The 26,579-nt window shown below is 38.0% G+C and overlaps 1 protein-coding gene across 13 annotated transcripts in view; it reads left to right on the forward strand.

The window, feature by feature from the left end:
* The window catches only part of ERC1 (ELKS/RAB6-interacting/CAST family member 1), a 540,801-nt gene that overhangs the window by 104,247 nt on the left and 409,975 nt on the right, over positions 1-26,579 (forward strand). For 9 of the 13 annotated variants that reach the window (XR_005202930.1, XR_005202929.1, XM_037744582.1 and 6 more), the window contains 4 exons: positions 9,442-9,516; positions 14,571-14,726; positions 16,681-16,764; positions 20,280-20,447. Coding sequence is in view for 9 of the 13 variants with exons in the window: in XM_037744582.1 (XP_037600510.1) it covers positions 9,442-9,516; positions 14,571-14,726; positions 16,681-16,764; positions 20,280-20,447 (483 nt within the window). In the remaining 4 variants the exon portion in view is untranslated. The remainder of the gene's footprint in view (positions 1-9,441; positions 9,517-14,570; positions 14,727-16,680; positions 16,765-20,279; positions 20,448-26,579) is intronic. The other 4 variants (XR_001830105.2, XR_001830104.2, XM_017545489.2 and 1 more) reach the window with 1 other exon arrangement.

Consider the following 26,579-nt stretch of genomic DNA (forward strand, 5'->3'; position numbering starts at 1 on the left):
TCAGCCTTTTTAGGCTGGTTTCTTCCCTTCGTTATAAATTTATCCATCTGTGGTCTTTATAATTACCGTCTTCATAGTTGGGTTTCTGAATGGACGTCCAACTTGTTGATTCCCGGCACTAGAATCTGAGCAACCCACTGCGCCGGCCAAAACAGCGGCGTTAAGATTGATGGTGCTTTTCTGACTCTGCACCAAGAACCGCCGCTCCAAGGCAGCGGCAAAACCGCCTCACCGGACTCGAGTCGCGCTGGCGACACGTGGGGCTCCTCCTCTGGGAATCTCCTGGTGCGTGAGCAACAAAAATTGATCTAAAAGTGTGGCGTCCTCTCGTTCTCTGCTCTTTCAGTGGGAGCTACAATCCCGAGCTGCTAGTGATCAGCCATCTTGGATCTCTCATCAAATGATTTTGACAAAATAACATTTTCTCAGTGCTGTTACCAGAGATGGTAACAGGTTCACGTACAATGGTGTGTGACACTGGGCGAGTTAAGATACGAAAAAGTGGTAAGGATTCTTTCCATTTACCTTCCCTTCTTCTTTATTTCTGTTTCCTCTGTGTTGTGAGTATGGTAAATTCAGAACTTGTGTGGAGGACCGAATCTGTGAAGGGACTTCACGAACAATGTGAAGCTTCTACCCTTGAACCAAGGGTGCTGAGGGCTAAAATTTGAAACCTAAAAAAAATTTTTCAGATGTAAGTTTTGCTCTTCAGTTACAAATGCTTCTTTCTTTCAGGTGTGTAAGTGAAAATTGACTTACTTTTACAAAGGAACAAAAGGAGAATTATTAAATTTTGTTTCTCGGGTACAGTGGCTCATGCCTATAATCCCAGCACTTTGGGAAGCTGAAGTGGGCAGATCACTTGAGGTCAGGAGTTCAATATCAGCCTGGCCAGCATGCTGAAACCCCTTTTCTACTAAAATATAAAAATTAGCTAGGCATGGTAGCCCATGCCTGTGGTCCCAGCTACTTGGGAGGCTAATTCAGGAGAATCGCTTGAACCCAGGAGGTGGAGGTTTCAGTGAACCAAGATCGTGCCACTGCACTCCAATCTGGGTGACAGAGCAACTCCATTTCCAAAACAATATATATCTAACTTGTTTATTTTTTAACTATACATCAGTCATTATTCTGAATTAATGGGAGAAAATGAACATATTTCCTATTGTCTACCACAGTTGAAAGTATAATATAGTAACATTAAATGGAATAAGACAAAAAAAGTATAGCAAGATACAGATAATTCTACCTCTAATTTTTTTGAATGAAAATTTTGAGCCCAAAAGGAGTGAAATAAAGTGAACAAATAGCATATTCTACTTCTTAGACTTCTTTGAATAGTACTTCTGTTTTCAGTCTTCTCTCTTCATTGACAGTGCAGGAGCATAGGCTTGATGGGCTTGGTAGGAAAAGGGAGCTTACTAGCTCACTGACTGGAAGATGTGTTCATAGTGAACTATAAGATGCAGATTTCTGAATGGGATTTTGTTTTGAGCAGTGGGTTTTACAATGTCTTTGTAGAAAAGCTTTATGCTTATGAATGGTTTAAAATACATCCCAATTATTTATTGTATGCAGAGAAGGATTTTTTTTTTCCCCCCGAGACAGGGTCTCACTTTGTCACCTAGGCTGGAATGCAGTGGCATGATCTTGGCTCGCTGCAGCCTCAACCTCCCAGGCTCAAGTAATCCTCCTGCCACATCCCCCAAGTAGCTGGTACTATACGTGAGCACCACCACACCCAGCTAAATTTTTAGATTTTTCATAGTGATGGGGTTTTACCATGTTGCCCAGGCTGGTCTCAAACTACTGAGCTCAAGTGATCTGCCTGCCTCGGCTTCCCCAAGTGTTTGGATTACAGGCGTGAGCCACCGCACCTAGTCAGGACTTTTTATTCAGATGGATTTCTGTTTTCTTTATATTTTGCTCGTGTGCTTGCTAGGGCTTAAAAATGAAATTATAATAGTTTCACCTTAAAGTGAATCATTTTGGAATTACCGATTTGGAATTAGATAGTGCTAAAGAGGAGAAGTCAGATGAAATAAGTTGAAAATCTAAATTGTATGGTATTTTTAAAAAAATGCAGTTTTGGTTGGGTGAGGTGGTTCATGCCTGTAATCCCAGCACTTTGGGAGGCCGAGGCGGGCGGATCACGAGGTCAGGAACTCGAGACCAGTTTGGCCAGCATAGTGAAACCCCGTCTCAACTGAAAATACAATAAATTAGCCTGGTGTAGTGGTGTGCACCTGTAATCCCAGGTACTCAGGAGACAGAGGCCGGAGAATCGCGGGTGAACCTGCGAGGCGGAGTTTGCAGTGAGTGGAGATCGTGCCATTGTAGTCCAGCCCAGGTGACAGGGTGAGAATCTGTCTCCAAAAAAAAAAAGTGGGGGTGGGGGGCAGTTTTAATGTTTTAAAGTAGATATAGAAATACCAATAAAAAATGTTGTATAGGTTATAAAGTTTTGTCAAATAGGTGAAGATTGTTTACAATTAGCAGAGTTCATTTTATTTTTACTCAGACAATTTAAAGTTTGATACTCATTTAGTGAACAAATAGTATTAAATATCTACTGTGTTATTAAATACTGTGTGCCCAGTTGGTCACCTTGTAGTGTGGAAAACAGATTCAATGTGGACGAACTGTAGGCTGGGAAGGCAACTGATGAGTTTGTCGTTTTAAGGCAGGTGAGAGATTATGGCCTAAACTAATTAATGCGTTAGGTGTTAGAATGGAAGAAAAATAATTTTAGGAGATTTTAAAAACTGTTTTTTGATACAATATAGAATATATGTAGAAAATAGAATAAAACAGGTGTATAGTTAAGTAAATTATAAAATAAGCACCCTCGTAACCACTACCTAGGTCTAAAAGTAGAACTTTAACAGCCACCCAGAAGCCCTATAGGTGAAACATCCCAGTCAGAATTCTTTCTTCCCTCTAAAAATAACCAGTATTATGGATTTTATAGTTATCATGCCTTTACTTTCATTATATTTACCACATCTAATCCTTAACATTATAGTTTTGTTATATTGTATTACATGTTAAATTATTGTAATTCCTGGATATCATCCCTAAGAATTGAGGCTTTGCTTTGTCTGTTTTTCAAAAATAAGCTTTAAATCTCTTAATTACAGATTTGCCCTTAATTCTTCCTTTTTTTTTTTTTTTCTCATGTAGTTCGACCATTTCTTAGTTTATAAGCTGGAATAGTAATTCCATCGTCTTTGTAATATCCATGTTTATTTCAGTGGAACGACTTGTCTCCTGGTTATAGGTCATATTTTCCTACTTTGTATGTATAGAATTTGTTGTATAATGGACATTATGGACACAAGGTTACTGAGTATCTGGATTTTGCTATCTTCTTTAATGAAGGGTTGTTTTGTCTTGCAAGAGTTAATTTACTTGTGGATTAATGTAATCCTTTCAAGACTTGCTTTTAAACTCTGTTAGGGCTGGTTTAGAATAGCCTTTCCTCTAGGGCTGAATTAGCTCCACTCCTAAGTGTCTACTCTGTTTTCCCCACTATTTGGAACTTGAATTTTTCCCAGCCCCATGGGAGTTCAGGTTGCTCAATTCATGGCTCCCTGATAGTTGCTCTTTCCCCAGTAGCTCTTTATCTCACCTTGTGGAGGCTAGCCTTATACATGCACAGCTTAGTATTTGGCCGAAGACTCAAGGGGACCCTTGCCAGGTTAGACACTGCTGCTTTTCTGGTGAGCTTCCTTCTCTGTGTTGTTTTGTTTTTATTTTATTTATTTTGAGATGGAATGTTACTCCACTGCCCAGGCTGGAGTGCAGTGGTGCTTTCATGGCTCACTGCAGCCTCTGCCCCACAGGTTCAAGCGATTCTCCTTCCCCAGCCTCCTGAGTAGCCGGGATTACAGGTGCCCCCCACTATGCTTAGCTAATTCTTGTATTTTTGATAGACACAGGGTTTTGCCATGTTGGCCAGCTGGTCTCGAACTCCTGGCCTCAAGTGATCTGCTGCCTTGGCCTCCCAAAGTGTTGAGATTACAGATGGGAGCCATGGAGCCCAGCCCTCTGTTATTTTGCTCTGCAATTTTTCACAGATTAATGGGAACCTTACCCATTAATCTGTCTTTGGAGCTTTGCAAGACTACCGTTCTTTGTTTGGGCTTCTGCCCTCTCTATCACATACTAGACATATCTGGGCCATCACCTTTTTTTTTTTCTCTCAAGGACCATAGTTCTATACTGCTTGTTGTCCAGTGTCTGAAAACTGTTATTTCATGCATTTTGTTTAATTTTATGATAGTTTATGACAGGAGGGCCAGTCTTATATCTGTTACTCACATTACGGTGAAAGTGAGAAGCATAATGGTAAATTTATTGACAGATTTAAAGCAGATTAATGTCATGATTTTTGGCTGTTTTATGAAGACCACCTTGGTGCTGTCTTAAAAATAGACTCCGGGCATGGTGGCTCATGCCTGTAATCCACCACTTTGGGAGGCCGAGGTGGGCAGCTCAGGAGGTCAGAAGATTGAGACCATTTTGGCCAACATGGTGAAACCCTGCCTCTACTAAAAATATAAAAAATTAGTTGGGTTATGGTGGCATGTGCCTGTAATCCCAGCTACTCGGAAGGCTGAGGCAGGAGAATCCCTTGAACTAGGGAGTTGGAGGTTGCAGTGAGCCAAGGTTGTGCCACTGTACTCCAACTTGGTGACAGAGTGAGACTCCATCTAAAAAAAAAAAAAAAAAATAGACCAAGGAGGTGGAAGGAAGCTAACTAGAGGCTGTTGCAAACTAGACTGGAAATGGGGTGAAATGGTTAGACTCAATAAATACTTTTGCACTGGAACAATTAGGATCTGCTGTTGACTTGGTTATGGGAAATGAAAATCAGAAGGAATAAAAGGAGAGCCTGGTTTGGCTTGAGCCACTGGAATGGCAGTACCACTTAATGAGAAAGAGAAGACCCATCTCTCATCAGTCATCAGATGAGGGATGAGGTTGAAGAAGAAGTCAAGAATTTTTTTTGGATAAAATATGTGTGAGTTGCCTATTAGATATCTAAATAGCGATGCCAAATGGGCAGTTGCATGCATGAGTCCTGAAATCAGAGCAGAGGGCAGGCCTAGAAATTTGTCAGCATTTCCATTGTATTTTAAACCGCATAGTCGATTAGTGAGTTTAGATGGAAAAGAGAAAAAGGTTAGAACTGATCACCTGGTCACTGGTCTAATTTAGACCTGGAGGTCTAATTTAGAAGGAAGAACCTGTGAAGGAAACAGAGAAAGTGCAATTGGAAAGAGAATAGTAAAAACAGGAGAGTGTGGGGTCGTAATAGTCAAGACAAAACATGTATCTAGGAGGGATTGGGTCATTGTTTTGAATGCTTCTGAGAGTTCCAGGAAGATGAGGACAGAAATGTGTTCACTAGTTTTGGTAACTTAGAATTTGTTGGTGGTCTTGATGAGTTGTTTCAATGGAGGAGTAGAGAAAGAAATCAGATTAGGCTGCTTTTATGAGTAAAGGGATATTATATGTCTAAAATATTTTTACAATTAAAAAGAATGAATGGGAGAGGAGGAAGGAGAGTTGGCAGGTGTGGACCAGCAGTCTTTAGGGTAGGTATTTGAACACCTTGGAGTTCCCAAAGACTTTCCAGTGGAGTATGGGTAGTGTGCAGGGCAATTTCAGATTCTCAACTCCCACATGTCATTTTCTGCATTTTAGTTGGCCGAAAACATACCTGTGAGAACTTCTTTCCCCTCCATTTTTGTGATTCCATTTTGCCCACTCTAACTCCTGTTCATCCTTTAGCTCTCAGGTGTTTCTCAGGAACCTTTACAAGATCCCAAGACTAGGTCAGCATATTCTGATTACTCTCTTACAGTATTATGGATATTTTCTTTATAACACTTTTTACATATGAATTATATAGTTATTTAAAAATTACTTTCTTCATTCATTTGACAAATATTTGAGTACTGTCATTGTGCTATGTATCGTTCTGGGTGTCTGATATACATCAAATAACAAGAAAAATCCCTGGGATAGGAGAGACAAACAGTAAACATAAATAAAGAATACGCTAATTAATAGTTAGGAATGCCAAGAAAAAAGTAGACCTTGGTTAGGGATATTGGGAGTGTATAGTAGAGTCAAATTGTAATTTAAAATCAGGATGAGCCTGCTTGAGTTTTTGACTTTTGAACAGACTTTAACAGTTAAAGGAAGGACAGAGCCTGTCAGAGGGAGCAGTGAGTGCAAAGGCCTTAAGAGGGTGACTGACCTGTTGAGGGAAAGCTAAGAGGTGAGTCTGGCTGAATCGGACTGGATGAGAGAGAGAAGTATAAGAGATGAGGCCAGAGAGGTAACAGGGCTGAATCATTTAGAGCCTTCTAAGTCAGCATAAGGGCTTTGACTTTTACTGTGAATGAAAAGAGTGTTTTGAAAATTGCAAGCATGTTTTGACATCTGTTTTAAAAAGATCACTCTAGATGCTCTATTGTGAATGGCGAGATAGATTTGGGAGACTGTTAGTGTAATCCAGGCAAAAGGTAATGGTTACTTAAAGCAGTGTGACGGTCGAGGTGGTAAGTTTCAGGATATATTTTGAAAATAGGAAGAGCAGGATTTCCTGATGAGTTGGATGTAGGTGTAAGAAAAAAAGAGACTCCTATGTTTTTGGCTTGAACAACTGGCTGGATGCATATCGTGAATGAAGGCAGGATGAGTGAAGCAAGTTTAGAGGGGAAGGCCAGGAGGTCACTTGTAGATGTGTTAATAGTGGGGCAGGTAATTCAATATGCCAATAAACCAATAAAGCAAAGTACATACAACTATGGCTTTCAGTAGGATGTAAACATTTGGGAGTTATCACTATGTGCATGATGTTGAATGGTAAATACCAAGGGAATGAGTATAGGTGGAGAAGAGAAGTGTACAAAAGAGTGATACCTGGGACACTCCTGAGGAGTTGGGAAGAAAAGGAACCAGTAGGCTAGGAGGAAAAGCTTAGAGTGCCATATCTTGGATACAAAGAAGAGAGTGGAATAAGGAAGAGGGATTGAGCAACTGTGTAAAATGCTGGTTGTAGATCAAGTACAGTGACTAAGGATGAATCATGGGTGTTAGCCATGTGGAGGTTGTCGGTGACCCTGATGAATTATGTAGATGATTATTTGATGAAACTCTATTTTTCCTATTAAAGGTTCCATGATAAAAGGGACAAAATATGTTATTTCTCATCATTCTATCTCCAAAACTTAGTTCCTGGAGTGCATAAATGGGATAAATACGTAGGTCCCAGAGCCTCTGGGAAGACTAGAGAACTTGGCTCAGAAGTTACGTAGACAAGAACAATGCCTCGAATCAATCATACTCCTATATTGGTTTGGTGATGACAGTGCTGCGTGGCATAGGTATGTTAGTGTGTTACGCTGACATTACTGACACTGCTTACCACCACTGGAGCCTCTGCTGTTGGTGTGTCTGGAAGCCTGAGATGGCTGCTGCCTCTGCCATGCATTGCTGAAATTGTCTGTACATATTAATTTCCTGGCTTCTTCATGTCACAAGATTTTGTTTCAGAGTACTTGATGAGGCTCACACCTGTAATCTCAGCACATTGGGCGGCTAACCCTAACCCTAACCCTAACCTTATATACCAGTTACTAAAATTTTGCCACACTTCCTTCATGTATCCTTTTTTCTTTTTCCTCTTTTCTTTACCAAAGATTTTAAAGCAAATTCCTGGCATGATGTCATTTTCTTCTGCAGATTTTAATATGCATCTCTAAAATTTAGGGACATTTTCTTTCATAACGACAATGGTGTTATCACAACAACTAAACCTAATAATAATACAAAAAAGGCATTTGAACCTAGACTCTCAAGGAAGTGGTCTTCCCTTAGCAGCTATGGCAAAGGGCTTAAGGATCAGGAGCATGCTTATTGTATTTGAGGAGCAGCAAGGAGTCCAGGGTGGCTAAAGCATGGTGACGGAGGGAAGGGCAAGAAGAGATGAGACCTTGCAGGCTACTGAGAGGACTTTGGCTCTACTTTGAGTTGAATGGTGAACTATGACGGGATTTTCAACAGAGCACCGACACAGACAACTTTATGTTTGAAAGGGTCACTTTAAGTGCTCCATTAAGAATACACTGTAGTGGAGCAAGATGAAGCTCAGTTAGAAGGTTGTTATGGATTAAAAGGTGTATTTTTGTTTAGTGGCTCATTCCAGGTGGTGGCAGTGGAGATGGCAGGAAGTGCTTGGATTTTGGGTATGATTTGAAGCTAGAGCTAACTGGATTTCCTGACTGTGGCTTGAGAGTGAAAGGAAGGCATTAAGAAGACTCACAGGTTTTTGGCCTGAGTAACAGGAAGGATGGAGCAAGTTTGGGGGCACCATCAGGAGTTGAGTCCTTCTCTTTTTTTTTTGTAGAGGTGACGTCTTACCATGTTGCCCAGGCTGGTCTTGAACTCCTGGGCTAAAATGATCTTCCAACCTTGGCCTCCCAAAGTTCTGGGATTACAGGTGTGAGCTATCACACTTGGCCAGGAGTTGAGTTTTGAGCACAAAGAGTTTGAAATGTTTGTTGAACTTGAAAGTGGAATAACTAGGTGGATAGTTAAAGCTGGAGGTAGGGAGAGAGGTAGCAGAAAGCATTCATTTCTGTATTCCCTGGGTTCCCGAGAGCCTGTTCCCAGGGTGCTTTGAAAGTACTGACTGATTTATTTAGAGACATTCAGAGTCTGACAAGAAAATCACTGAGGTGGTTTGGTAACTTGGAAGACTCTGATATCCCTTCTTTCCTTTTCTATCCTGAACTCAGTAAAATTTGGGTTAAAAAAAAAAAAAAAGTTTTTCTGATATTTTCTGAACCTGAACTACTTAGGAAGCTTGTTCAACAGTGTCATCTTTTTCTTCCTAACTGTAGCACCACTTGAAAGAGATCTTCATGTAACCATGTGGTTGTTACTCTAGGGTGGATCCCGTGGAAGGGATGTTGTCAACACAGATTGCTTTCCATAACTTTGTGCAATGAAGACTGATCGTGATGGTGTTTATTTCTCCTTTGAAAAGGGAGCATTTCTAATCCCCTTTTTGGGTCATTTGGAATTCTGATTACATATCTTGGAGTCGTGTGGAAGATTTGACACACAACCTGGGGATGTGAAACAGTAGTTTCAACTGTTATGGTAGCTGGCGTCTGTGTGACTGATTTTAAATAACTAGGTGTTCAGAGATAGGGATCTTTCTATGCATGGATGGTTGAGTGAGCCTGAATGCAGTCTGTGGATTTCCTGATTCACAGGGAACTGTTGGTAACACAGAGGGGTCAGTGTCTTATAAGGCTGTAATGATCTTTTGCATACAACTGCCTCTCTCCCCTTTCAAAAAAAAAAAATGAGAGTGAGCAGGAGAGCACTGAATCTGTTTTTGCCTCTTTTGTATAGGAGATGCATCGAAGGTTTGAGAATGCTCCCGATTCTGCCAAAACAAAAGCTCTGCAAACTGTTATTGAGATGAAGGTAAGTGAGAATCTAGGAAAGAATTGTATGAATCACCTTATTATTTTAAGTAATCAAAAACTTCTCTGTGTGAGTGTTAGGAAATGGCATGTAATAGTATTTCACTAATTTGGAGATTGAGAGTGAGAATCAATGAAAATGACAAAATAATTTCAATTTTATTTCCTTTCACTTATAGAGCATAATGTAAATTGGACCAAAATGAGTTGAACAGAATTTCTTTAAATTGGCTGTTTGCAAATTTCTTGGTCTCAGGACCTCTTTATTCTCTTAAAGTGGCAGACTTCCTTTATTTTAAGAAAATGGCTGCCAAATACCAAATCTGGGTAACCATAGCTTGTCAGTTGTTCTTTCAAGTAAAAATAGTGTTCCGTGAAGAAAATATTGAATTCAGCTTACAACTCAAAGCAACACACAAGTACTTTGCTTAGGGATAACCGTCGTATTTCAGTATGCAGCCTCATGCCATTTTATCACACCCAATATTAACAGTATGTGTACTCCAGAGTTGAGATTTATTAAAAGTAATACTTGTTGCTGCTTCCTCACGGACAGTCTGAAGTGGTCTTTTAAAAATTTTATTTCTTATTTTCCATTTTTTTTTTCCTTCAAGTGCCTGACAGTGACAAATGTTAATAAAATGACTACAAGTATGGTTTGATGTGATTGCCTTGATTTGTGCTAAGGCAGTAGCAGTTTTGCCCATCATTGCTTTGTATCTTTATTTTAGACAGTGGAGAAGTCAATTGGCATCATGGTATTATTATGAAAATAGTTCATAAAAGTATGATTATAAAAGTATAAAATAGTTCATAAAAGTATAAAAATAGTTCACAAATTATGATCATGCATACTTTGTGAAAGGGCTGAGGGTACCCTGAGGGTTTCATAGGCCATCCTTTGAAAATCTCTGCTTTAAGTTAATGAACATTTAGAAATCTTTAGGCTGTTCAGTATAGTGATTAAGAGCTTGCTTTCTAAGTTAAACTCCCTGGATTCAAAATCTCACTTCACTTAACCGATTGTAAAATACAGAGCAAGTTACCTGTGCCTCAGTTTCTTTATCAACAAATGGTGATAGTAATAGTACCGTCCAAGTGGGTCATTTTGAGATTTCAATTAGTTAAAATATGTAAAAACACTTTAAACAGGACCTAGTGCATAGTAAACATTCAATCCATACTAGCTGCTGCTGCTATTATTATTTTTGTTGACAATCTGTTCTTTCTCATAAAAGCTCTTGTAGATAGGGGCATCCCCCCACAGGCACTTCATATCCCCTAGAAAGCTCAGTACTGTGTTTTGCATTGTGGGCCTCCATTTAATAGCTGTTGATATGACAAGAATATTTAGTTAATGGTATGTAATTTTATTGTAAATAGGTACTTCTGAAGTAGTTATGGGAACTATTAATTTGCATGATTTCCTCTTAAAAACTTTAAAATATTGAATACATTTTTATTCTTGGCGGGGAAAGGATTTACCAAACAAATTCCAAATTAGTGGATTCTGGGTTCTTTGTAGTTAATTAGTAGTCTTGAGTATCATCTTGTAAAGGGCCTTTAGGATGGTTCACTTGCATGGTTTTACCTTTTTCACATTCACCACAAGTTTATTTGTCATATTATTTCCTGATCCCTGTTAAAACCTCAGAATAAAACACATGAATGTACCTATGTTAACAAAATTATTTATTTAACCACCTTTTGACAGAATGAGGGAAATAATAGTATTACTTGGCAGTGGATGTATTTTAACTTGGGTGAACCTTCAGCTATTATACTAAGAAGCAAAAAGATTCTAGTGGCCCAGTGGGGTCAAGAGGATGTGATGCTGAAATCACAACAGAAATAGCTGTGTTGCTATATGAGAATGTGGAATGCACTTGAGAGAATTGGGAAAATCTTGAATAGTCTTTAGGGAAAATAAGGAAGAAAGATGATTGAAGTAAAAGCGCCCAGTAATCTTAAAGGTGTCGAAATTTTCTTTTTTCTCTCCTCTTTCTCTTCTTCTTTCTCTTCCTCTTCCTCCTCTTTTTTTCTTCTTATCCCTTCTCCCAGCATTTTCCCTCATTCCAGCCTTTCCTTCTTTACCCCTCTTCTTCTCTTTCTCCTCTTCCCCCTTTTCTACTTTTGTTTGTTTGTTTTTTCTTTACCAGTGGAGGAACAGGGAATAATTACTGTACTGCTCTAGGGTTAGAGTTTTGTTGGGGTAGATAAGGCAGAGTGATTGAGATGCAAATGAATTGAGGGTGATGATGACAGAGTAGTTTGGAGGTTGGTCCTGAACTGTACCCTGAATGTGGAAAAAAGAAAATGCAGGTGGACGGACAGGTTGGGAGAAAATGTAACAGTTAGGAAAGTGGAGTTCTCTGTGAGTTTGAAGAACAGGAAATAATCAGAGTGAGGATATGACATGCCTGGGGAAGAGAGTTCTGGGTGATGATAGGATCCAGAGTACTGTCCTATAAACTGGATCACTGAAATGGACTGAAAGATGAGGTCATTGCAATTAAGGGCGTCAAGGAATTCTGACATTGCAATCCTAGGATTATGGCAAGAGTGACAATTGAAGGGGATATTCTAAGTCAGGTGCCAAAGACTACCAAAAGTGGGCAGGAGTGATTGAGAAGCCCCTGGATGGCAGCAATGAGGAGGGTAGGGCGAAAAGGAATATGAGCTTTCCATAAAGGGAAACAGCCTTGAGGAACAAACCGAGAGAACTTCAACCCTTTCCCCTGCTCCTTTGTGGTGTTGGGGTATTACTGGCCTTCACTGGAGAGAGTTCATGGGGAAAAGGTTGAGGAGTTGGGGGAATTTGACAAAGAGCAGAGGATTTCAGTAAGTCCAGTGGGATTGGTTGGACAATGATGGGAGAGCTGGGGCTGGGGAAGTACAGTGTAGTAAAGTGAAAAGGAATTTATTTATTTAAATATTACACATTCAAGGAGGAAGAAACTTTGTTGGAATGACTTTCCTCAAATCTAGCATTAGTACTAATTGGGTTGATGCTAGAACTAGTTGAGAGTATCAGGCCTTTTGATTTCCTTGGTAGGTTCTTTTTCTGGTCAGTCAGTACCTACCTCCTGGTTTTCAGAGCGGCAGTCATAATCCCTTTTTGGGAAGAAGGTTTTATGGCACATGATTTGGTAGTGAGGGTGCTAATTTCTCAAGAGCTGCCTTTGTCTCCGTTTGGGTTAGGGGAGAAGATAATATTTTTTAAGGGCCTTGTGGAGACTTTCTAGAGGCTCTGTACAGATAGAGGCTGCCATGTGATATACAGAATTGGAGTTCCTACTTGGGGGCTAAATTGTCTTGGGTGGAGCCCCAGACCTGCTGAAGGTAGACCTGTCTTTCAGCTGGTCCAGTTTTATTACCACCCAGGGTAATGACAGAGGAGAACTTATATTTCACTTTCACTTTCTTTCTTTTGTAGGCTGGTCATATGCTTATGCCTAGTATTTCAGTCTTTTTAAAGGGACTGTGTTCTGATATTTCCAGAGAAATTTTATAGCAATCTTAAAAGTGAATTTTCAGGTAGTGCACATGAAGTAGAGTACTCTTTATAGGTCAGTTGTTTTACATGAGTAAATCAAAACCCACCCTGGTTTAGGTTTAGAATGTCTCTGATTGTATTAATTCAATACAATGGATTTGGAACAGATACATTTTAAGTTTAATTTTAATAAATTTGTAAAAGGAAATTTTCATTGTGATATTTTTAAAGATCATGTGATGAGCAAGACAGAGGAATAAATCCTCTCTTCTCCCCTCCCTTGAACCTGAAAATAGCTAGGTGTAGTTTTCTCAAGATAAATCCTCAAACTCTTTTATCATCATGCTCTGAGAATTACGATAGAGAGGAGGAGACTTAGTCAAGAAATCATTGAGGTAAAGTAGAAAAGGAAGTTAATCTCAAAATAGCTTCCAAAGGAACGGTTTCTCTAAAACACCAAGTAAAATAAAGCTATACTTAATTTATGTTCTTTAAAGTCTCTGTTTCTTCAATGAGTAAGCATATACAACTGCAGGTATATAAAACTATTCATTCCATGTAGGGGTCTTTCTGTAATTCATGACATGTAAAGCAGTCTGGGGAGAAACTAGGTACTGCAACAAACAAAATCAAGAAATTGAATATGAAATAATGTTCTACTAGAAGGTGATATTTGTGGTAGTGTTGATGATTTATAAGGACATTGATTTTAAAAAATTACAAATTGCTTTAAATGTATAGAGAAGTATAGACAGTAAGGATTTCTAACATGTTAAAAGTAACAACTTATTTATTCCCTCATTTTTCTGCAATGGGATGTTAGGTAATTTTTATTATTGCACATATAGCTGTACACATTACTGTATAAATCTTTGAAACCCTCTTACTCTTTTCCCTTCCTTTGGGGCATAATATGCTTTTTAGGGGTCACCAAGTAAAATGATAAAATATTAGAATTTGCAGATTTTTTCATGCAAAGAAATTCTAATCAGTTTTTCATTGCATTTACTTCTTTAGTTAATTATTTCAACTTTAAGGGATGCAAAACTGGAGGCAGCCATGGAGGCAAAATTATACTGTGGATATGAGTGCTTCTCCTTCTACTCAAATGGCTGTAAAGCTGGGCATGGTGGCTCATGCCCGTAATTAAGCCCAGCACTTTGGGAGACTGAGGCGGGTGGATCACTTGAGGTCAGGAGTTCGAGACTAGCCTGGCCAACATGGCAAAACCCTGTCTCTACTAAAAAAATGCAAAAATTAGCCGGGCGTGGTGGTACACACTTGTTGTAATCCCAGCTACTTGGGAGGCTGAGGCAGGAGAATCGCTTCATCCTGGGTAGCAGAGGTTGCAGTGAGCCAGGATGACGCCACTGCACTCCAGCCTGCGTGACAGAGGAAGACTCCATCTCAGAAAAAGACAGCAAGGCACGAATTGCCAGACAGCAATTTTTCTGTATATTTGTTTATCTTTATTAAATGTAACATCTTTAAATATTATGTTATTCAGCTTTTCTGGGTTTTTGTGAATAGTTCAATCACTAAATCTCCATTGTCTTCAGGATTCAAAAATTTCCTCTATGGAGCGTGGTCTTCGAGACCTGGAAGAGGAAATTCAGATGCTGAAATCGAATGGGGCTTTGAGTACTGAGGAACGGGAAGAAGAAATGAAGCAAATGGAGGTGTATCGGAGCCATTCTAAATTTATGAAAAATAAGGTAATGGCATGTAAGACTTTGATTCTTAAAAGGGATTTGAAAATTTGATGCATATTTTTTACTTCTCTAGTGATGATAAAGCTGTATTTTATACTGTTTTATCAGACTTCAGGGAAGAATACTTCTAGCATAATTCTTTCAAATGAAACTTCTCCAGAATTAAAGTCAGATTTACTGACATAGTTATTATAAGTTTTTACTTAAAAAGACAATTCTCTCTATGAGACTGCATATGTATTGACACAGTTTAACTTTTCATATCTATTAGTACTTCGAAATGATTTAATTTAAACTTCAGATGAGTTTTTCTCACTATATGAAACATCAAGTTCTTTACCTCTTGTGAATTATTTAAAAAATTAAAACCCAAAGAGGATCTTTTTTTTTTTTTTTTTTTTTTTTTTTTTTTTTTTNTTTTTTTTTTTTTTTTTTTTTTTTTTTTTTTTTTTCCTTGAGACGGAATTTTGCTCTTGTCACCCAGTCTGGATCACCCAGTGGCATGATCTCGGCTCACTGCAACCTCTGCCTTCTAGGTTCAAGTGATTTTCAGCATCCTGAGTAGCTGGGATTACAAGTGCGCACCACTGTGCCTGGCTAATTTTTTGTATTTTTGGTGGAGATGGGGTTTCACCATGTTGGCCAGGCTGGTGTTGAACTTCTGACCTCAGGTGATCTACCCACCTTGGCCTCCCAAAGTGCTGAGGTGACAGGTATGAGCCACCTTGCCCGACCCTAAGAGGCTTTTTAATGAAATGGGTTAAATGAAATTATGTTCCCCCTCCAAATACAGTTCTGTAAAGGAAAGCCCTTTCTTTGCCCTATCCTGTGGGGAAGATCCACTTGCTGTCAGTTTTATTGCTTCTCATGTGCACTTCAGGAGTAATATGACAAAAATAGGTACCACCGGGACCTATCAGTCTGTGTTTGTAAAATCAGTCACAAAATTCCTTCCTTGCATCCAAAGTCATTTAGTTTGATTCTCTAAACTATTGAGGCAAGTTGGAGGATTTAGTTTATCACTGTTAAAATTTACCCATTTTATTGTAGTTTAATTAAACATCATGAATGCAATTATAAAGTTTTATCTAGAAAATAAGTGTTTTCCCCCTTTATTTCCCAGTTGTATTCTTCAAGTTCTTAGAAATGAAAATGGAAACATCCCAGTAATGTGAAGGAATGATAAGCATAACTTCCCCTCCAGTTTCTGGCTTCTTGCCACGATACCCATACCTGGCATATAAGTCTACAGAATATTCCTCTACTACCTTGAGACTCTATTATTAATCATTTCTACTAATTTCATTTCAGTTTTAGAACGTAAAAACTCATATATCCAACTTACTTTCTTTTATTCTGTGTTTTTTTGAGACGGAGTTTCGCTTTGTTACCCAGGCTGGAGTGCAGTGGTATGATCTCGGCTCACTGCAGCTTTCATCTCCAGGGTTCAAGCAATTCTCCTGCTTCAGTCTCCCGAGTAGCTGGGATTACAGGTGCCCACTACCATGCCCAGCTAATTTGTATAGTTTTAGTAGAGTAGAGACAGGTTTCATTATGATGGCAAGGCAGGTCTCGAACTCCAAATGATTCTCCCGCCTTGACCTCCCAAAGTGCTGGGATTACAGGTGTGAGCTGCAGCGCCTGGCCTCACATACCCAACTTTATGTTAGTTTGGATTTTTCACCCTAATTTGAGAATAAAACATAGTGCAGTATAATCTCTGTGTTTATGATTTTCATTTGTCGATTAGCACATTACACTCCACTGTGGGGGAAAATAAACGTGTGAACGTAGAGAAACTACCTATGGCTCTTTAAAGAGGGAGGGAATGAGGGGAACAGATTTGATTGTATTATATAAGTTACTGTTATTTCCGGTTACCATTCTGGCTCAAAAGCAGATAATAAGAAGACCTAAGTTGATATCTAAGTGAAAAAAAATAATAATGTCGTGACAGGTAGAACAACTGAAGGAGGAACTAAGTTCGAAAGAGGCTCAAGGGGAGGAGCTGAAAAAGAGAGCGGCTGGTCTTCAGGCTGAGGTCTTTGCCGTAAGATTTACCTCTCTGTATGCAGTGATCCTGCAGTGGGACCCTGCTAGCTCTATGGCTTCTGGGTGGCTTACACTTTCATTCTCTATGGTTGGCAGCTTTGCCCATTACTAGCACTAACCAGCCTGCTCTGCTCTTTAACTGACTTCTGTTCACCAGTTTGACCCACATGTCACTTTGTGTGCAGTGAGCCTTCACATGTTCTGGAAGCCTTATTATATCTGGTACTTTATTGTTGCTTTTGTCACTCTATGGATGGCATTTCAAAGCTTGTTTTTTCTCAACCCCTTATTGTTGATTTATATGAATGGTGGTCTTCTTTTCATCCTAGGTACAAGAATATATTCAGTTGTTCTAGGCCTATCACTTAGAGTTTATTTGAATTTGAAGCTCTTGAGTAAAGTGATTTGCCTTCTTATGTAGATGTTACCTTTAAATCTCCAGTGAGTGATTTTGCCACAAATGTTACTTTCTTTAGGACAGATGTATAGAAAGTATCTAGTAAATTAAAATTACTAAGAGACTTACTTCAGGTATCTAAATCTAGTTCAATATTGTAATGAGTTTAAAATTTTATTTCAGAGCATAATAATAAAATAAATACAGTTGGCCCTCCATATCTGTGAGTTTTGCATCTGTGGATTTAACCAACTGTTTTTTATTTTCAGGGTAAAAAAACCGGATGTTGTATCTGTACTGAACATGTACAGGCTTTTTTCCTTTGTCATTATTCCCTAAACAATACAGTACGAAAACTATTTACATAGCATTTACATTGTATTAGGTATTACAAGTAATCTAGAGATGATTTAAAGTATACTGGAAGCTATGCATAGGTTATGTGAAAATACTACATCATTTTATATCAGGGACTTCACCATTAATTAATTTTGATATCCAAGACCAGTCCCTCATGGACCCATGGATGCCAAGGGATAGATGAATAATAAAATAGCTAATACTTGCACACTTACTATAAACATTTTATAACGTGCCGAGTTAGACATATTTTCAACTCCAAATTATAGATGAGGAAACTGAGGTAACAGAATGGTGCCTGGGAAAACACAGCTAGTAAGAGGCAGGATTTGGTTTTATATAAGCAGTCTTCTTCCACAAACTGTGCTTGTAAGTTCTTTACTATATACTTACCTATACTAGGTGGTGCACACATTTATCAAAGTGTCAGCAAAAACTGCGTCTGAAAATAATTGTGGGCTAAGAGCTGGAATACGGCATTTAAAAAACCAAACTTGTGCTATTTTGGTAGATTTATTGTTTATGGTCTACTTTGTAGTATATATTAAAGAATGAAATATTTTGATAGAAAGGTCTAATTTGGTTTATGGAAACCATATATTGTCTAGAGGGGAGGTTGATCGATAACTTCCTTTTTTAAATAGCTACTGTTAGTGTCAGACAACAGGCTAAGCACATTTCATACTTTATTTTATTGAATCCATGAACAGTACAGTGGCATTGGTATAATTTCTCCTTATTACTGATTAGGAAACTGAATAGGAAGGGAATTATTCAGGGACACATAGCTAGCTTAGTTCTGATTTGTGATTGTCTGCAGATCCTCGTGCTCCTAAGCTTTGTATTGTATTTGCTTCCTATTTATAATCTCTTCCCTGCTCAGTCTTTAAGGAAAATTTGTGCTTCTAAACTCTGCCTTTTTTTTTTTTTTTTTTTTTTNTTTTTGAGATGGAGTCTTGCTCTGTAGTATGATCTCGGCTCACAGCAACCTCTGACTCCCTGGTTCAAGTGATTCTCCTGACTCAGCCTCCAGAGTAGCTGGGATTACAGGCAGGCGCCACCACGCCCAGCTAATTTTTGTATTTTTAGTAGAGATGGAGTTTCACCATGTTGGCCAGGATGTCCTCGATCTCCTGACCTCGTGATACACCCACCTTGGCCTCCCAAAGTGCTGGGATTACAGGCGTGAGCCACCGTGCCTGGCCTAAACTCTGCTTTTCGTTTACAGTATTTTCTTTCCTTTCTTAGTGTTTAAGGTCAATATAGCTTATTATTTGAAGCTTACTTAATAATACAGATGATTATGAAACAGATTTTTATATTTATTTTTGACCACATGATTGGAGGTAGCTGAGAATTTGAATAATCTTTAAGTCATAATTCCTTAGCTGTGAGAAAATGGTAACACTTTGAACATCCCCCAAATATTCGTTCATCCAACAAATGCATTTGTGTTATAATCAGTGTGTTAGGGAATGGAATAATAGTAATATGTGGTTTTTATTGGTAAAGGGATATCATAAAAGACTCCACGTTGTTACAGTGTTTGGTAACTCCTGGGTACATACCTATTTTGCAGGATGAATATAGCCACCATTTACAATTATCTTCCACTTACGTTTTTAGTATTCTCAGATACTTTGTATACAATAAGTGTACAGAAACATTTGTTGAATAAATGAATATATCTCTAAGCAAAGATTTCATGTATATGAGAAAAATAGTTATCTTTTTTGAAAGAGAAGACTAAATTGGAAATTTATTTTTAGTGCTCCTCAAAAGTCTTAATTTTCATGAATGTAAAATTTATTTCTTCATGGGAAATTGTTCTTAAAAGCTTTATCCCTTATACCTAACATTATTGCAGTTATAATACTTTATATACATTCAAGTTTTTAAAAATAAAAAGATAACTTTTTGTTTCCTTAGTGACACCGAAATTACTGACTTCTTGTCAAATTTATGCTTCTAATAATTAATATATTTTTTAGTTCCTTGCTAAGTTGTAGACATAATGTAAAAGCAGATTTCTGTTTACTTGGCTTATATTTAGGGTAAAAAACTATTTAAAAAATTCTTACAAGTAGTAGGAATGTAAATAATGTGTTTGAAAGAAAATACTTTAAATGTTAAGAGAGAAATTAATACACATAACATCAAATTATAGGATTTTACAAAAGCACATATGTATAACATTAAAAGTAGCTCTTTAAGATAATTTTATGCAGACTTTTGAGAATGAAAAATATAACTTAATGAAAAATAAGCACAGCAGCAGATTTTGAATTTAAATAGTAGTACCAGGAAGTTTCTTTTTTCCCCTCTTCTGTTATATCTACACTCATCCTGCATTTGATCCATCTGAAGTGTTCTGAAGAGGTCTCACCTAAAAAAATGAAAACTATCTTATCAGTACAGTGGTGTTCTTTTGCTTACTGCTGTCTCATTGTCATCTAATTGAATTGCAATTTTCTTTCCCTTCATTCTCTTTCTAAGGCGTTTCAAAGAATATTTAGAAGACATAATAAATGAAAACTGGACATTTCCCTTTTTGTTGAATAAGCATAGTTTTTTTTTTTGCGGGGGAGGGGTCCAAGATTAGGTGGATGCAAAAAGGTGAATATGTTCTATCATATCATTTGTGCTGCATTTAGTTTCATATTTTGTGACTCACCCCTGTCAAAGATCCACATAAGAGTTGCTTATTTTACTTCTTTTTTCCTTAAAGTGTTTTACTTCTTTTCTAGATTGGCCAGGTGAAACAGGAACTGTCCAGAAAGGACACAGAATTACTTGCCCTGCAGACAAAGCTAGAAACACTCACAAACCAGTTCTCAGATAGTAAACAGCACATTGAAGTGCTGAAGGAGTCCTTGACTGCCAAGGAGCAGAGGGCTGCCATCCTGCAGACTGAGGTAAAAAGAATTCTGGGATTTGTGGGGAGTTGATTTCTTGGCACCTTTTCATAAGCATTACCTGTTCTATTTTTGTTATATTTAGAATTGGGAAATATGAGTAATCTCATGATTAATTCTTTAGCAGCATGATAAGTTATTGTACTAAAATGTAACCATCTTGTTTCAGTTTTTCCTAGATCTAACAAGTTAAAATGGGTGCAGTTTGTTTGTTTTTAATTATTTAAACTTTCACTGAGTCTGTACTTGAAACTATAAAACTAACAGTATTAAAAATGAAAAGATAATTGTAAAAGAGAAATCATTGATTTAGAAGCTTCATGAATGACAATGAGCTTGGTTATGCTGCATTTGGAGTACATTTAAGTGTTCTTAAGTTGTGATACTATGAATAACTGTGTATAGGAAACTGGAATATATTAAAGTTCTAGAGAGTCTAATTTTAAACCACAGATATTAGACAATGTGTCGTTATATCCTGTTTGAAAATAAAGTTAGTGGTTTTAGAAATCTTAGAAGATTATCTAGACTGTTGGCTGCGACTTCAGATAGGTGTTGACCATCTTCGGATAGGCATATGACTTCAGGTAGATATTCAGTGTATTGCTAAATAATCCCAGGTGGATTCTTACTTATCTTATTTTCAATGATCAGAGAGAAAGAGTTGATGATGCTATGTGGATTTACTGTCTTAATATGAAATTTTTTTTAAAGGTCACAGTGAAATAGGTAATTTAAGAATAGATAAGTAGTTTTGCTTTATAGAAGAAACATAAAGCATATGATGTAGATTAGCTTTTTTTCTTTAAAGAAACAGATAATAGATAAGAGCATAATTTGATGGAAAAAAGGAATGAGGAGGAAAAGAAAGAATAAAAACATCATAGTCTTAGAAGACAAGAATCTTTAAGTAAGGAAGAAAGAAGAAGGAACCTAAACTGTTTCATGTAGTATTTTTATCTGTACAATTTGGGGCTTTGATAAAAATGGGAGATTTTAGATGACATATTTGTAATTTTTCTTATAACAGACACTTTCTCTATTTTAGTTATGTTTCATTTTGTTATGATATCAGCTCCATTCTATCTCACAGAGATATTTTGGATATAAAATCATGAGATGCAGTAGCGTCTAAGGCTCTGACTCTAGAGTCATGTTAGAGTTTGGACTTCATCTTTACCATTTACTACAAGTCGCATGGTCCTGGGAATATATTTAACTTCATTACGCCTCACTTTTCACATCTGTAAGATGAAGAGAATAGTAGTGCTTAACTCATAAGTTTGTTGTTAGAATTAAACTCATTTCTTCACTGCTAGTGTTTGGCACATAGTAAGTCTTTGGACATTCGTCTTTGCCATCATTTTATAATTCTTGTAATAAAATCAACTAATAGATATGCTGTCGAGATGTTAAGAGAACAGTTTTCTCTTTCATTGTCACAGTTTTGTTTAGAAGATCTGCTTTTTCATATTTTTATTAAGCTAAACTTAGGTTTATTCAGAAATTCCAAATATAAAATTATCTAGAAAATGTTACCTGCAAAGTTACTCATTTATAGCTTTATTAATTTTAAAAATTTTTTGTGGGTACATAGTAGGTATATTTATGGGGCATGTGAGATATTTAATACAGGCATTCAATGTGAAATAAATAAATTATGGAGAATGGGGGTATCCATCCCCTCAAACGTGTGTCCTTTGAGTTACAAACAATCCAATTACACTCTTTATTTTAAAATGTAAAAGCTTGAGTGCATGTAATACTGCAAAAGGGTCAGAAGAGGGTGCCAGTGTTCTAGAGGCCAGCCCTACTTCCAAATTTGCTACTGTAATAGCTTTGGATGGAGGTGGCAGGTGTGCAAACCAGAGAACCAAGCAGTTGGTTAATGATAATGCAAACATTTAAAAGCTTGTCACAGTCTAATAAATGACTTTTCCCCCTTGGCAATCTATCCTTCTCTTTGTACCTCTCAAATAATGTTCTTATTAGCCAGGTCTCACCCAGATGGGCTTGTGATTGGTTTCTTGTGCCATAGAGAATAGATTGTATTTGTTGTCATTCTTGAATGGTTTTTATATTTGTTTTTAGGCATTACAAGAGTAGCTGAGTCTCATGATTATTTCTGTAAGTTACTGGGGCCACTGCACAAATAGAACCATATGATCATAAAAAAGAAAAGAATGAAAGCTAACTTCCTTTTGAATTTGGAATGATTTTAAGAATGTCATATGTCTGTTTATCAGCATTACTTAAAAAATTACTCTGATGACACTTGACAAGAGTCCCCTTTTCCAAAGCAACTTTCCAATGTTAGAGCCCAGTAAAAGGCAGTTTGTGCCAACTCTTTGAAAGTTTTCATGTATTTTTATAATTCGCTCTTAGCTGATTTCATCCTCTTTTCTGTAGCTATCCTAGACTTGGTTCTAATACTCAGATCACTAAATTAAGTAAATGTGGAAAAAGAACATGGATCATGGAGTTCATTTTTTTTTTTTTTTTTTAAGAGATAGACTCTTACTCTGTCACTTAAGCTGGAGTGCAGTGGCATGACTATATTAATAGCTTATTGCAGCCTTGAACTCTTAGGATCAAACACTCCTCCTGCCTCAGCCTCCCAAGTAGTAAAAACTATAGGCATGCACCATCACACTTGGTTAATGTTTAAATTTTTTTTTGCAGAGACAGGGTCTCACTATGTTGTCCAGATTGGTCTAGAACTCCTGAGCTCAAGCAGTTCTCCAGCCTCTGCCTCCCAAAGTGCTAGGATTATAGATGTGAGCCACTGTGCCTAACCAGGAGTTTAAAAAATTTTTTAAATTCTTTAAGTAAAACAATTATATGTGAAAAGATCTAATTTTTTTTTTTTCTATTTGGGCTACATGGACTGAGGTCCTTTGGTGTTGTACAAGGTACGATATATATGAATCGTTCCTGTTTTGTAATCATCTCTTTTGATCTGATGATTGTCACAGTGGTAGTCTGGATTTACTAACATAGTGGTTAAAAGCATGATCTTTGGAGTCAGACATAGTCTTGAAACCCAACCCTCTACCATTACTGGTTGTGTGACCTTAGAGGAGTTACTTTACTTTTTTTGTTGTTAAGACAGAGTTTCGCTCTTGTTTCCCAGGCCGGAGCACAGTGGTGTGATCTTGGCTCACCGCAACCTCCGCCTCCTTTGTTCAAGGAATTCTGTCTCAGCCTCCCGAGTAGCAGGGATTACTGGCATGCCCTACCACACCTGGCTAATTTTGTATTTTTAGTAGAGACGGGATGTCTCCGTGTTGGTCAGGCTGGTCTCAAACTCCCGACCTCAGGTGATCCACCCACCTCGGCCTCCCAAAGTGCTGGGATTACAGGCATGAGTCACCGTGCTCGGCCAAGCGATACTTTACTTCCTTTTCTCCCCCCCGAGACGGAGTCTCGCTCTGTCGCCGAGGCTGGAGTGCAGTGGCACAGTCTTGGCTCACTGCAACCTCAGCCCCCTGGGTTCAAGCGATTCTCCTGCCTCAGCCTCCTGAGTAGCTGGGATTACAGGTATATGCCACCATGCCTGGCTAATTTTTTGTATTTTTAGTAGAGATGGGATTTTACTGTGTTAGCCAGGATGGTCTCCATCTCCTGGCTTTTGGAGTGCTCCTTCCTCTTTCAGCTTCCTCTCTATACCTGGGGCAGAGCATTTGTTGTAGCAGTGGTACAGATGATTATACCAGAGGCTTTCTGATCTGGAAGGCTTCCTTCCTGCCACAACCACTGCCCCAGCTCCAGATGGTGAGTTGACACTGCTTACAGTGGTGATGGAGTAATGTCCTGTTTGCAGGAAGATGTAGATAATGATAAGCTTAAGAAATTGACAAGAAAATATAAGCATAAGTATGGCTCTTAATACACTAGAATACTATCAAAATGGAATGTATAAATTTCAGACCATCAGAGTAAAACTCATTTACCCAGTGGAAAATAGAAAAGGATGGGGAGGGGGGAGAAAGAAATGTGATGGTTTGTAGACATCATGAAAAAAGAAGGCTGAAATAAGTACAAATAATGGGAAAGTCAATAAATACAAATAAGTACCTGGATTAAAATAAAAATATAAATCTTAATTGAGCTAAAAAGATATAGAAATATACTGTCAACAAGAGTTAAACAGAGATAAAAAGTAACAGCAGGCTGGGCACTTTGGCTCACGCCTGTAATCCCAGCACTTTGGGAGGCCGAGGCAGGCGGATTGCCTGAGCTCAGGAGTTCAAGACCAGCCTGGGCAACATGGTGAAACCCCGTCTCTCCTAAACTACAAAAAATTAGCCAGGGGTGGCGGTGTACACCTCTAGTCCCAGCTACTTGGGAGGCTGAGACAGGAGAATTGCAAGAACCCAGGAGGCAGAGGTTGCAGTGAGCCAAGGTTGCACCACTGCACTGCAGCCTGGGCAACAAAGCGAGACTTGGTCTCAAAAANAAAAAAAAACAAAAAACAAAAACAAAAAACAAACAAACAAACAACAACAACAACAAAAAACAAAAGTAACAGCAAAGTTAAAAATACAGAGATAGAAAAATATTTAAAAATAAAAGTTATGTCAGGAAAATATGCCTCCTCAAATATGATTAATGTTAAATTATCTTTTAAGACACACGGAGCAATGTTATATACTGATAAAAGAAACAGTAGGTCAAGAAAATATAATCGTGTCCATTTATGCATCTAACAACATGGCATTTAAATATATAAAGCAGGCTGGGTATGGTGGCTCATCCTCGTATTCCCGGCACTTTGGGAGGCCGAGGTAGGTAGATCACCTGAGGTCAGGAGTTTGAGATCAGCCTGGCCAACATGGTGAAACCACATCTCTACTGAAAATAGAAAAACTAGCTGGGTGTGGTGGCATACACCTGTAGTTTCAGCTACTCAGGAGGCTGAGGCAGGAGAATTGCTTGAACCCAGGAGGCGGAGGTTACAGTGAGCTAAGATCATGCCCCTGGGCGACAGAGTGAGATTCTGTCTCAAAAAAGAAAAACACATGCATGCATGCATGTGTACATACATGCATACATACATACATATCTGATATGTATATATGTCAAATATATATCACATATATTTGTCAGATAGATATATATATCAGCAATGAGGTGAAATTAGATAAATCAACAATTGTAGTTGGTCATTTGGATGTGCTCCTGTCAGAATTTGATGAAGTAAACAGAAATATCAATAGAAAGTTTAATAACATTAACAAGCTCAAGCTCATAGATGTGTATATAGAATTTTGTACTAACAGAATAAGCAATATTTTCAGGAACTTACTGAACAGTAATAAAAGTCAGCCATGTACTGGGTCATAAAGGAAACTTCAAAATTCCCGAGTCAAAATCACATGGACTATGCTCTCTGACTTCTAATGCAGCAAAATTAGAAATGAGGAGTAAAGAATAGCAACATAAAACCAAAGTCTACAATCTGAAATATGCTACTGAAATGACCTGTGGGTTAGATAAATATAAACATTTTGGAAATGAGTGGCAGTGAAAGCTCTCTATATAAAAATCTGTGGAACATAAGTAGAAAATCTGTGGGTTATAACTAAAGCAGTATTTAGAGGGAAATGTCTAGTTTTTAACATATTTATCAGAAAGTAAGAAAAACAAGTAATCTAGGAGTTCAAATGAAAAAAGTAACAGTTAATCCAAAAACAATAAATTAAAGAGTAATAAATATAAAGTGAGAAATTAAAGTAGAGAATAAAACAACACCAAGAGGTAGTTATTTGAAAAAGGTTAATAGGACAGGAACAGCTCTTACAGATGATAAAGGAAAAGTAGTTAGTAGTACTACAAATTTAAAAATAATATAAGACAGCTGGGCATGGTGGCTCACCCCTGTAACCTAGCACTTTGGGAGGCCAAGGCAGACTGATCACCTGAGGTCAGGAGTTTAGAGACCAGACTGGCCAACATGGTGAAACCCCATCTCTACTGAAAATACAAAAATTAGCCAGGTGTAGTGGTGTGTGCCTGTTATCCCAGCTACTTGGGAGGTTGAGGCAGGAGAATCGCTGGAACCCGGGAGGTGGAGGCTGCAGTGAGCTGAGATTACACCACTACACTCCAGCCTGGCGACAGAACAAGACT

This window comes from Cebus imitator, unplaced genomic scaffold, assembly GCF_001604975.1.
Source record: "Cebus imitator isolate Cc_AM_T3 unplaced genomic scaffold, Cebus_imitator-1.0 Scaffold179, whole genome shotgun sequence".
Taxonomy (NCBI): Eukaryota; Metazoa; Chordata; class Mammalia; order Primates; family Cebidae; genus Cebus; species Cebus imitator.